At 40.1% G+C, this 12,758-nt stretch overlaps 1 protein-coding gene across 1 annotated transcript in view; it reads left to right on the top strand.

Annotated features, from left to right (window-relative positions):
* Positions 1-12,758, top strand: part of HNRNPLL (heterogeneous nuclear ribonucleoprotein L like) — a 40,970-nt gene that overhangs the window by 11,121 nt on the left and 17,091 nt on the right. Inside the window, exons 2-6 of the mRNA XM_073339970.1 lie at positions 2,121-2,239; positions 3,027-3,264; positions 6,380-6,465; positions 8,674-8,770; positions 8,854-8,926. Coding sequence (XP_073196071.1) covers positions 2,121-2,239; positions 3,027-3,264; positions 6,380-6,465; positions 8,674-8,770; positions 8,854-8,926 — 613 coding nt within the window. The remainder of the gene's footprint in view (positions 1-2,120; positions 2,240-3,026; positions 3,265-6,379; positions 6,466-8,673; positions 8,771-8,853; positions 8,927-12,758) is intronic.

The following is a 12,758-nucleotide window of genomic DNA, read 5'->3' as shown; positions in this document are numbered from 1 at the left end:
AATATAATCCTTCAAGTATCTACAACAATCTGCAACTAAAACTAAGATTACAAAGTAATTTACTCATTGGCTGTCCAGAGTTTGCAAATTCTGAGGTTGCTTATAAGGATTTCAGTGTCAAAGCCATTTTCAGTTTGTAATTGCAGATATTGAGGACAGTAATCTTGGAAATATTACTAACGCCTCAAAAATCAGTTGTTCAAAGGGGAGAACTCTGGATTTAAAGAGAAATAACAAATCTTGCTTTTGCAAGAAACTCATGTTCAATGTAAAAAGAAAAGGAGTACTTGTGGCACCTTAGAGACTAACCAATTTATTTGAGCATGAGCTTTCGTGAGCTACAGCTCACTTCATCGGATGAAGTGAGCTGTAGCTTAGTCTCTAAGGTGCCACAAGTACTCCTTTTCTTTTTGCGAATACAGACTAACACGGCTGTTACTCTGAAACATGTTCAATGTAGTTACTGCACACCTACAAATAAGTATATAATCCACTGTAAACCCACATCTATTTTAAACTTGCAGTCAATGTCCTTGAATTTGCAGGCTCAAAAAAACGTTGTAGGAAGGGAAGATAAGGACTTCTTGAACTATAAGAAAGACAATCTTGGAAGCTAATTTATGCAAAACTCTTTATTAATTGCTTATCCTGAGGGGGCTTGAGGACCCCAGGTCAAGGCATCTACACCATAATTGGAAGACATTACACTTTTGCATGGATATATGTCCACAAAACAGACCTGGTTAAAATTATATTGGTTAACTTGATGTTGCACTAATCTGTAGTGTGGTAGGAGTTGACCACAGCAGCTGTTTGTGTCACAACTTATTTAGTATGCCTTTAATATCTAATTTTTCCTGCTATTTTTGGATCTTTCAATGTCTGTTCCTTCTTCAGTTTATTCATCTTCTTTGTCTTTGGGCTGAAATTTACCATCCTTGTTCTTATTTCAAGGATGCACAGGGAAAGATTAACTAAAAATTACCACCTGAGCTATTCAGTCATGCATAAACATGGTGATAGTGCTTAAAGGAAACCTGCATTATTTTGTGCTAATGACCTGGCATATACCGTTCTCAATGCAGGCCGTTTGTGGGGGATGGTAGTGAAGGAATTGATTGAGTAATGAAATTCTTTGATAACGTTAAGCTCTGAAAATCTTCACTGTGGGAGTTATGCTGTGTCATTGAGACACTAAATCTTTTTAAAAACAACGGAGTCTTGTGGCACCTTAAAGACTAATGAAAGCTTATGCCCAAATAAATCTGTTAGTCTTTAAGATGCCACTGGACTCCCTATTGTTTTTGTGGATACAGACTAACACGGCTGCCCCTTGATACTGAATCTTTTTAAAGTAGTTAATCACAGAGGTGTGTACAAATGCCCCCTAGGATCAGAAAATAAGATATAAAATGCATAAAAATTTGGGGGTTATTTAAGTGCTGACTCCTTAGATGTAATTCTGATTAAGTGCTGATGTAGCCCTCAGTGATGTGAGGAAAGTGCATAATCACATAAAATACAGGGCCTGTAGTCAATTAATTGCTTTTCTTCCTGTGTAGTGTGAGAAAATGCTGTTGAAACTCAGATCCTGTCTACAGTAGGAAAATGACCCACAGTGGTTCAGATTTCAGTAATGGATCTTCTCAGTCCCCCTTGTCCTCTCTGCATATCACCAACAAAAATTGGCTTAAACTAGATTGGAAAAATATTTAAAAAAAAAAAAGTTGTTCAGGCTTATCTGTGCTTGCATCCAAATAATTTTCCTCCGCAGTTGAGGAGAGTTTATTCCACAGTAGAAATCTTTTGTAATCTATGGTTCGCTTCCTTGTATAGACAAGGTCTTACTAATGCAGGTGACCAAACTTGGAAACTGGAGGCTTGGTTAGCTGGTTAATTTTTAAGGGAACATCAATACCCAACTCAGCAACATGCTTGCTCTGACTCGCTTGACTCTGTGTGTGTGTGTGTGAGAGAGAGAGAGAGAGAAATTGACTTGTTAGATCTTGTGGATGGAGGCACTTTTGCTGGGGGGAGGTCAGACATTTATTTACACATGGTTAATTATAGCTGTGTTTTAAGTTCTGGAATAAACTAGAAAATTTTTGTGCTTTTGTTAGGATGTGGGTGGAAGTCATCACAAAGTTTCTGTTTCTCCTGTTGTCCATGTCCGAGGACTCTGTGAATCAGTCGTAGAAGCGGACCTTGTGGAGGCTCTTGAAAAATTTGGAACCATATGGTATGTTGACTGTAGTAAAACCATGTCTCTGGTGGCTTAAGGCAGGTTGGGAGCTTTGGTGGTAAGATTGCTTTTGAGAACAAAGCTAAATGATCTGCTAGACTTGTAATGACATCCCTAATCTCAAAATGGCCATTTTTATCAATAATTAAGTCACTAGCACAGGAACACTGAACTTCTTGGCAATGTCTCTAACTGCTGGCATGGTACTTTCTATACACAAGATGGCTAATAAATAGTCTCGTTACTGTACATTCAACGCTGCATGTCTGCAGTCAGACTTTCAATAGTTAGCTATAAGAAAAGTTATGCTAGAGTTATAGGTTTTTTGCACTCTGATACTGTGTCAAAGCTTTAATCTCTTTTTGCAATTTTCACTTGACCATCCATGACCTTTTACTAGCTACAGTTTAAAAACATTTGTTTTGGAAGTAAAATCTTCAGCTAGTTATAGTTCTAGCAGGGCTAGTATATGATTCATATCAGCTAGTTGTGAACATTACAAGCGTTAGTAGACTAATATTTAACTCTTTATATTCTGAAAACACTGCTTGTTGCTTATCTAACTTACTGATAAATTGTTTAACTTTTTTGTAAAAACGTACTTTATAATTATAGTTACATGAATTGGTTTAGGGAATGGAATGAAAGTTACTAACTTACGAAGGGAGACCATTTGTCTTACACTAGGGAATTTTTTAAAAAATTATCATTGTTCCATTTATGGCAAGCCATCTTAAGAAAAAGCATATCAGGAGAACTTATTCTGTGTTTTTCTACTGACCAGCTATGTCATGATGATGCCATTTAAACGCCAGGCTTTGGTGGAATTTGAAAACATAGAAAGTGCCAAGAAGTGTGTGACATTTGCAGCAGATGAGCCAGTGTATATTGCTGGACAGCAAGCTTTTTTCAACTATTCTACAAGCAAAAGGATCACTCGGCCAGGGAACACGGATGATCCATCAGGTGGAAACAAAGTTCTCCTATTATCAATTCAAAATCCTCTTTACCCAATTACAGTGGTATGTTTCTTTAAATTTTTTTTAAAAACCTCTCAACTTCACTTCCAGTGCATACCCTTTATTGTTATAATTATGTAATGTATTTATGTGAGTCAGAAGAATTATGGGTATCCATTTAAGCTTTCTAATATGCAGTCAGTTTTGGTGTATTTTTTGTTACAACAGTGAATTCAAGTTAAGCATGTACATATCAGACTTCTCCAGAGATGCAACCAGTACTTAGGATGCATCCATTTGTATGAAGGTACAGTTTATAAGACCCTGTTCTGTATATCCAAAACATTGGTTATGCTTGCAGAAAGTAAAACAGTCTGATTTACAGGTTTGACTAATTGGAGTCAGGAGTATTTGGCACTCCTTTTTAATTGATTTTTTTTCATTGATTGCCCTTTTCCCCTAAAACTAGCTGCCTCTTGCTTGTGCACTCATAAAACTTGCTAGCAGTTAATATGCTCTAAGTACATAGTACATTTTTAGTAATATTTGCTCAAGGCAACTATTAATATTCTATCAGAGCAAGTTAGTATGAGCAGAAAACAGTCCAACAGAACTCTCTCAATCACAAATATTCCTAATGGCTTAAAAGCTGAATGACATTCCCCTTGTTAAAGTAATAGTTTCTGAAAGACATTACAAAAGTATGTAGCAACTTAATATTTCAGAATTCTGGCTACTGAACCCTTCAGACATTGCATAACACTTTTGAAGCACAATGGGATGAGCACAGCTATTATGCAGTATCTTTGAAGACTTCTGTTTTGTGAGCTCTACACTTAACCCTAGCAGGCAATCTACTAAAATCATAAGAACAGCCACACTGGGTCAGATCAATGGTCTGTCTAGCCCAGTATCCTGTCTTCTGACAATGGCCAATGCCATATGCTTCAGAAGCAATCATCGAGTGATCCATCGATGATTACTAAAACTTAATTTAAAAGTTACAACTACTTGAACATATATCAGACCTTTATATTCAAGTGTATTATTCTAAAAAAATCCCACTTTCTCTTTATTCCCATTACAGGGGATGAGAACCTGGAGTCTTGATCATGGGTGTTCTCTCACTATTTAACTGGCTTATTTTCTGGCCATCAGTTGATCTGCTAGGTTAGAAACCAAGGCAACAGATTGTGTGGGTTTTGTGATGTCACAATTTGTCATTGCATAAAACATCCTTCTTTACTTTTGATACTTTGACATGTTGCATATTGCACTGGCCTGGGTACAGCTTCTCATGCGAAGAGTAGTGGAAATACAAGGTGCTCTCTTACTTGTATCTTTCCCCTTTCTGGAGATGAAATTCAAGTCCTTTTCATCATTCAGCACTACTCTCAAAGGCTGGGGCTGAAAATGTGGCTTTTATAAATTATGAATTAAACTTTGAATGCCATGTGCTATAGCACTACAAAACCATAATTCTTGCAGTCAAAGGTTTTCTCTGCATCCAGTGATAGGACAGGAGGGCCACCTGCAAATACTTTGGTTTGGGTGAATAAATTTATTACTAGTATTATCATAGTGCCTCGGAGCCCTATTCATAGACCAGGACCCCAGACCCTTTGTGCTAAGTGCTGTACAAACACAGAACAAAAATATGGTCCATGTCCCAAGAGCTTACGATCCAAGTATAAAACAAGAGACTACAGGGGGGGGGAGTACAAGGAAACAGTGAATCTGGTGGGCAGAGGACTCAACACACCAACAGCCTAACCATGATCAAGTTTTTTATGGACATCACAGCAGAGGAGAGTTTTGAAGGAGGATAATGAGTTAATTTTGCAGGTGTTTATAGGGAGCTCGTCCTGGACATTAGGGGCAGCATGGGAGAAAGCATGAAGGTGCTTGTTTGAAAATTGAACGAGGGGCCGATCAGTAATGGAAGTTGACATCTCAACAGCAAATGAGAGATGATAGGATGGGGATAGACTGTAAAGAGCCTTGAAAGTGAAGGCAAAGCAGCTTATGTTTGATGTGATAGAGAAGAAGGAGCCAGTGGAGGGATGTGAAGAGTGATGGCACAGTCAAAACAATAGCTAGGAAAATCTTTCCAGAAGTATTCTGAATAGATGTCAAAAGGGCTAGGTTGCATTTGTCAAGGCCAGAGAGAAGGAGGTTGCAGCCGTCAAGATGAGAGTTTTCGCTGTGTGAATGGATAAGTAAGGCCAGATTTTAGAGATGAAATGCATAAAGAATTGGCATGATTGAGACACAGGCTGGATGTGAGGACCTAGAGAGAAGTCTGCGTTGAACATGAGGCACAGGCTATAGGGCTGAGTGGCAGGCCAGCATGGTGGTGGTGTCCACAGTGATTGAGAAAGGAGGTAGTGAGGAGGGCGTTTGGGGGTGGGATTAGGAGCTCTGTATTAGCCATGCTGAGTTTAAACGGATGTCTGTGTCTCCATTAGGAGATATTAGAAAGTCAGGCTGAGATGAAATTGTAGTTTGCACAGAAGAAGGAAGATATGGGGTAGAGAGAGAGATCGATCCGAGTCACGAATTTGTTTGCAGATGACATTATCCAGAGATATGGCATAGAGAGAAAGGAGTTCTACTTTTGTGGCCTGAGCTGTATCCTGGAGTGAAGCCTAATACTTGTGTGAATGCTTCCTTTAGTGATTCTTAAACTTTTTGTATTGGCGAACCCTTTCACACAGCATGCCTCTGAGTGCGACACCCCCCTTATAAATTAAAAACAGGGATTTTAAATTTAAGTTAATCTTAATTTAATTTAACGTGGGCACGGAGTTGACAGCTTGTGACCCCCTGTGGGTTTGCAACCCCCAGTTTGAGAGCCCCTGGTTAAGAGGTTATGCATTTGTCTGCTTTCAATTTCTAAATCTTCCTTTGAGGGAGCTGACTGTTTTGATTGTGATACAACAATATAAGGAAAAATCATCATCTTTTAAGATTAATATTTCTTAATATACATGTAAAGTAGCCATAATTTGATAAATAACTGGGGTTATCCTTCTTTGAGATTTAAATGCTGATACGGTGAAAGTTACTCCATGTACACACGCATACACCTCGAAGTCCTGTAGAACACTTGTGAACCTTCATAAAAATGTCAAACTTGAAATGTCTCTTTAAAATAACTTTTCTTCTTCATTTATAGGATGTCTTGTATACTGTGTGCAACCCTGTTGGGAAAGTGCAACGTATTGTTATATTCAAGAGAAATGGAATACAAGCAATGGTTGAATATCCTTTTATTAACACTAATATTTGTATGTTCTCAGCTGCAGATGAGACTTAAGCATACATATATCATCCAGATTTTTCATTAATCTTGAGCTCTACAAATTTGAGAATTATTAGATTCAAGATGCTTTGTCATTTCCACTGTATGCAGCAGATAGATCTGCTCCAAAATATTACCACTTTTAAATCGCATCTTTGTTCATTGTTTGTATATTCTGTGCTAAAAGTGACCCCTAAGATGAATGTTACAGGCTAATCATTTTTGTGCATTTGGTAGCATATTGTGTAAAGTCAGTTTCATGGTTTTCCCCATTAAAAAGATGCTGCAAACTGTATGGTCTGCTGTGCTGGGTGCTGCTGAATCTAGGCCGTCTGGTACAGCAGACCACTGAGAACAGGGGTTGTGGAAGAAGGGGACACCCTGACATAAGCCATCCCCTTGGTCTCTGCAGGCATTTTGTATGCTCTTGTGCTAGTCTCCAGAAAACTAAAATCTCAAAATATGTAAAGAATATTATTTTTTTCCCCCCATGTATTGAGCCTAGCATATTGCAGGGACACTTGTCTTGGAGGGTGTCATGTCCACTACAGGGCAGTGAAGTTAAAGCAAATTTCTCTTTAATCTCAGGCCACAAATACAGTGTCTGTTGTCAAAAATGTCCATTTGGGGTCTCTTGCTTGTCCATCTACAAGCACAAAGTTTGACTAACAAATCCAAACACAAGAAGTCTCTCTCAAACTTCTTTTCCCTGGTTCAGTGGTAGAATTTTTCTTGGGAGTGATGGACTACTCGACTCTTTCCCATTTTATATCCTCAGTTCCTTCCATGCTAGGGTGATAGTTCTTGTGTGTCCAGACCCTACCTTCCAGGCCTGGTTTTAGTAGTGCTAAGGGGAGATACCGATTCCAGTCTTCTTGTTCAAGGGTTTAGTTTGAACCTTGTCCTTACTTACCATGGCACAGTCATTTGCCATATTTGTCGGTAACGTGCTACATCCACATACTCTGATTAGTGTGTAGTAAGCCTGATGTTTTAGGCTTGCCTACACATTTAGTTTGCAGCAAGCTAGGGTGTGAATCTACCCTGCAATAGCCTGTCACAGACTGCTTGTCTGTGTGAACCCTGCTGACGTGCATTAACAAACTGTTAAGGTGCATAAGCAGGGTCCACAAGGGACAGTTGGTGTGTGGCAGGGTAGATTGACGCCTAGCTTGCCATAAATTACATGTTCATGGAGACAAGCTCTTAGAACAGGGGTGGGCAAACTATGGCCCGTGGGCAGGATCCAGGCCATCAGGGCTTTGGATCCAACCCACAGGATTGCGAGTCCTGCGTTGTCCCAGAAGCAGCCAGCACCACAGCCCCTGGGGGTGGGGGGAGGGCTCTGTGCACTGCCTTCGTTTGCAGGGACCGCCCTCTCCCCCCCACACACACACCCCCCACAGCTCCCATTGGCTGGGAATGGGGAGCCGCCGCCAGTGGGAGCTTCAGGGGAGGTACCTGCAGGTGAGGGCAGCCCGCTGTCCCATCTGTCCCCCACCCCCCAGGGGCCCCAGGGACATGGTGCCGGCCACTTCCAGGAGCGGCTGGAGCTTGCACCCGAACCCCTCCTGTACCCCGCACCCCAACCCCCTGCCCTGAGCCCCTTGCTGCAGCCCTCCTGCACCCCTGCCCTGAGCCCCCTCCTGCACCCTCTCCCACACCCTAACCCCCTACCCCAGCCCTACATTCATGGCCCTGCATGCAATTTCCCCACCCAGATGTGGCCCTCGGGCCAAAAAGTTTGCCCACCCCTATCTTAGAATATCAGCTGACATGGCCACTTCCATTTTCACTCTGAGCTGTAGGGTGTCCACCATTTAGAAGTTGGATAAGCTCTCAGCACGGAGAGACGTGTGAATAAACTAAGGCTTTCACTGAACCTGCATAGACTGTAAGCAGAATGAGTCTATGCTTAAATTATGAAACAGCTCAACCTGGGCTACATACACTTCAAAGGCAGGTATCATATGGCTCTGGCTGTAGCTGAGAACTTGGACTCCCAGTGCTTTTCAGCGGTTTTAAACTAGTGTGACTGTTTAGATCTCTCATTTATTCCTAACAAAGTAACTGTAGGCTGCTCTAAAATGTCTTGGATTGCTTCATTATTTTGGAGGGGGGAAAACAAATCTTTATTTAAAAACAAAAAAATCCTTAACAAGATTTATGTTTGAATCAGTTCTCTGTGCTCAGAAGGCTAAAGCAGCACTCAATGGAGCAGATATATATGCAGGATGCTGTACACTAAAAATTGAATATGCAAGGGTAATGCTCAGATCTTCTCTGTTAACTATTTTACTGATGAAGTGCATAAGTTCAAGACTTACCCTGTGTTTAAATTTTAACAGCCAACTCGACTTAATGTCATTAGAAACGACAATGATAGTTGGGACTACACTAAACCGTATCTGGGCAGACGAGGTAGGTTTTTTATATGTTATAGCTGTAAGTGTTTGACTGTGCTAATGACACCACTTTATATATGGTTAGCTTATGTAATGCAATAGTCATTTCAAACAAGCCGTTGCTGATGAAGGCTGTCTTGCAAAGGCCAACATGTAATCCAGGAACAAAGTAACATTGAACATTAGTGCCCCCTACTGGTGTACAATGAGCTATTTAGTGCAACAAGGAGCCCACACATGCAAGCATGTTCGCAGTACAAGGACTTGCATTTCTCCAAGCAGCTCTCACTCTTTGGAGGAGAGGAAACTGATACAGACTATTCCTTACAAACTACAAACTTGCACACTGCTTCTCTATGGAAAGGACTTTTTCCCCTATGTTGGACAAGGCATTAAGAAGGATAGAGGACTCCAGCAGGCTGACTCTACACTTCATCATGCACTGCATCGGCATCAGCAAAAAGCCCTCTGAAAACCTCAGACTTGCAATTCACCTTGTCTGCATACTACATGCATCACCACCCCAAGGTTTTAAAGGAGGACACTTAAGGTACTTCAGATTTGCCTGGGATGAATACCATGATAGACTGTACCCTTTCTGTTCAAGTTTTCATGTATATTGGTCTTATTTCCCTTAATTACAATTGCAACGTTTAAGAACCTCCATAAAATGGTAAATCCCAAATTTCTTGTTGACCTCATCTACATTGTTGTAATACTCTTATTTTATTCCTTGCTGTATTTAAGACAACTGCAGTCAGTCTTTACAGTGTAAATTGTCTCATAGTAAGTAAACTGAAGGATTTGTCTGTAGTTACCTGGGATTAATAATACAATATTAAACAAGCTCCCTCAGGTATATTAAATTTTAAGTATTTGAAGCAAGGAGGTGCACACGTGGTGCATGTGTAACTTGTCTCTTAGGTTCCTAACTGTGAAAACTAGTCAGAGCTTACCGCTTAATAGTGAAAATATGACTAAAAATGTAAAAGACAAATTGCTGTGTAGCCTGACTTCTGTAAAGTATTTAAAGTATTCTCTTTTTGTAACTGTTCAGTAATTTGTATACAATAATAGTTTTTCTATAATGTAATCTTTAGAAATCTAGGAGTGCATAATAACATGGAGGTGGAAACATAACATGTCTAACCAAGGTAGAGTATCTTCAAAGTCTGAAATATGAAAGCGAGGGCTTTGACTTCTCTCTGAGATGCACTCTCAAACTTACATTTTTGTAGAAATGTTGGGTGTTATCAGGAGTGGTTTGGCTTGTAAAACTGTTGTATAATTAAAAATGCAGGTTTTGGATTTTCAAAATGAAGTTCTTGTAAAAGGTTAACAAGGGAGCTACAGTATTGGTTGATGGTAGAATTTCAATATTTGAACCATAATTCAGAAACTCACTCTTAAGAAGTCAGGAAGTATTAAAGAAAATTAAAATTGAGAAAAATGTTTAGAAACTGACAGCAAAGAAACTGCAGGGATGAAAAAACCTGAAAGATTAAGTGGATTGTCAGTTTCTTAACCATTGCAATTTATATTACAGCTGCTTTTATGGCATCTAGTCTCAAATATGACAACCTTTATTTTACGTAATTATGTTACAAACAGATATGACTGTATGGACCAGGGTTCCTCCAGGAAATGGAACAGTGGGAGATGAGAAACTTCTCTCCAGCATAACTCTGGCCTAAAAAATGCACAAATCTGTTTCTCACTCCTCCCCTTTTTTTTTTTTTAGTTCAGTTGCTTTAATATCTTTGTCATCTACATATTGATACTTGCATCCCTTACACCATGTAAGACAGGGGTTCTCAAACTGGGGGTCAGGACCCCTCAGGGTGTCACAAGGTTATTACATGGGGAGTTGTGAGCTGTCAGCCTCCACCCCAAATCCCGCTTTGCCTCCAGCATTTATAATGGTGTTAAATATATAAAAAAGTGTTTTAATGTATAAGGGGGGGGTCGCACTCGGAGGCTTGGTATGTAAAAGCGGTCACCAGTACAAAAGTCTGAGAACCCCTGATGTAAGAGGAAAGGGAATTAAATCTGTACTATCCAGCTGTCCCTTTGTAGTGTTATTTTTCTCTTTCTGTTGCACACATCCCTTGATCTAGAAAGTAATATATAGGGGAGTACACAAATAGCTGAACTCTACCTCCCTGAGCTAGTTTTTATCCGGTGAAGCAGGCATATAGAGGAGTTACTGCCCGTAACCCTAGCAATTATCCCAGCACTTCCTCTCCATGCTTCATGTAACATGCCAACTGTACCACATGCACTCTTCAGGCCATTCCTCTTCCCGAAGTTCTGACGGCGCTATGTGAACTTTGAACTTGATGTACCCAGACTGCAAGATTCTAGCTTCAGCAAACAAGATCTTATCCCCAGGGAACTTCATTCTGAGGCTTGCCTTGCCACTGTGTACTCCACAGCAATAAAAGTTCTCAAGAGACCTAGCATTTATTTCTTGGCTCCCTTGTAGGTTGAGGTACCTCCAGTCTCTTCTGAAATTCTCAGAAGACCTAGACTATTGTTTCAAAGCTAGCTTCTGTCATTTCAGCTTCTCTTTCAGTTCCATCTAAACAGCATTTGAGCACCATTGTTGAAATCCTGGTCCCACCAAAGTCCGTGAGAGTTTTGCCACTGCTTTCAGTGGACCCAGGATTCCACCTCACGTCTGTCCGTTTTAGGGTACAGAGAACACATTTTCCTGCTTCTGTTCTTAAGAATGAACTATTTCTAGTCCTGTATGGTCAGAAGCTGTTTTTTTTTTTTTTCCCTTCCTCAAGAGTTTTCTCCACTTATGCAGGCTTTCTAAGGAATATCTGCAAATCTGAGGGGAGTACATTCTTGAGTTGCATGTATGTTGTCATCAGGTGACTAGTTGAGGAGAGATGTCTTTTCCTTCTGGCCAACAGGGGACTGACCCCTTTCACATTTGCTTCCTAGGCATTCCCTCTATTAAAGATAGAGCTCTTTAACAGCTAGCCGCTGTAACAGTTAATCTGCATAGGTCCAAGAGAGTAGAACTACAGGCTGAGATTTTAAACCTAAATTTTCATCTCTGCTCTCCGAAAGAGGTCTTATTTCACAGGGGCTTTCTATAGGCCAAAGAGCTGTGTGGGAGCATTCGTCATCCTCCCTTGATTTTTATGGACAAAGTAATCATCTAGTTAGGAACCTATCCTCAACATCTTAGGTGGAAATCACACAATTTCTCATCTCCCATTGTATGCTATCATATCAGCAGTTCAAATTACTCGGGGAAAACTCTAATTGTAGTGGACTGGAGAGTCAATTTCCATCATTCAGTCATATTTAAATATAATAATAATTATAGCAAACTTAAACATTTCACCACATCTTCGAATATGGCACTTCAAGAAGTGGCTTATCAACAAAACACTGTGAGAAATGTTCTTTAAAATTAACTGCTGCTTACCAAACGTGAACTTGGGAGTTCACATTTTTCCAGTACGCAGCAGTCACTAATTAGAAATAACCCTTGTGAAAGTGGTGCACTGCTTCCATCCAGTAATGTTGACCCCTTGCTTACCTTTAGATTGTTATATAAACCAGGTTTGCTCAAAGGACTGTCCATTGTTGAAGTGCATTATTCTGACATTTTACAGCAATTGAAATAGAACCTGTGACGGAGCATGAATAATGCAGTAATGCACAATCCTTTCAGCACTCCCAGGAGGTGTTCATGTAAATATAATGTACGCATATGTAATGCTCTCTGTTTACTGATTGTGAAACCATGTAATACAGGTTGTTGTTGGCTTATGCTGAAACTTCTTGAAAGAAGCCCACTTTGAAAATGTGTTGCTGTTGAAGCTAAT

Source organism: Lepidochelys kempii, chromosome 3 (assembly GCF_965140265.1).
Source record: "Lepidochelys kempii isolate rLepKem1 chromosome 3, rLepKem1.hap2, whole genome shotgun sequence".
Classification (NCBI taxonomy): Eukaryota; Metazoa; Chordata; order Testudines; family Cheloniidae; genus Lepidochelys; species Lepidochelys kempii.
Note: the sequence above shows the minus strand (reverse complement) of the source record. Positions and strands in the feature narration are given on the sequence as shown.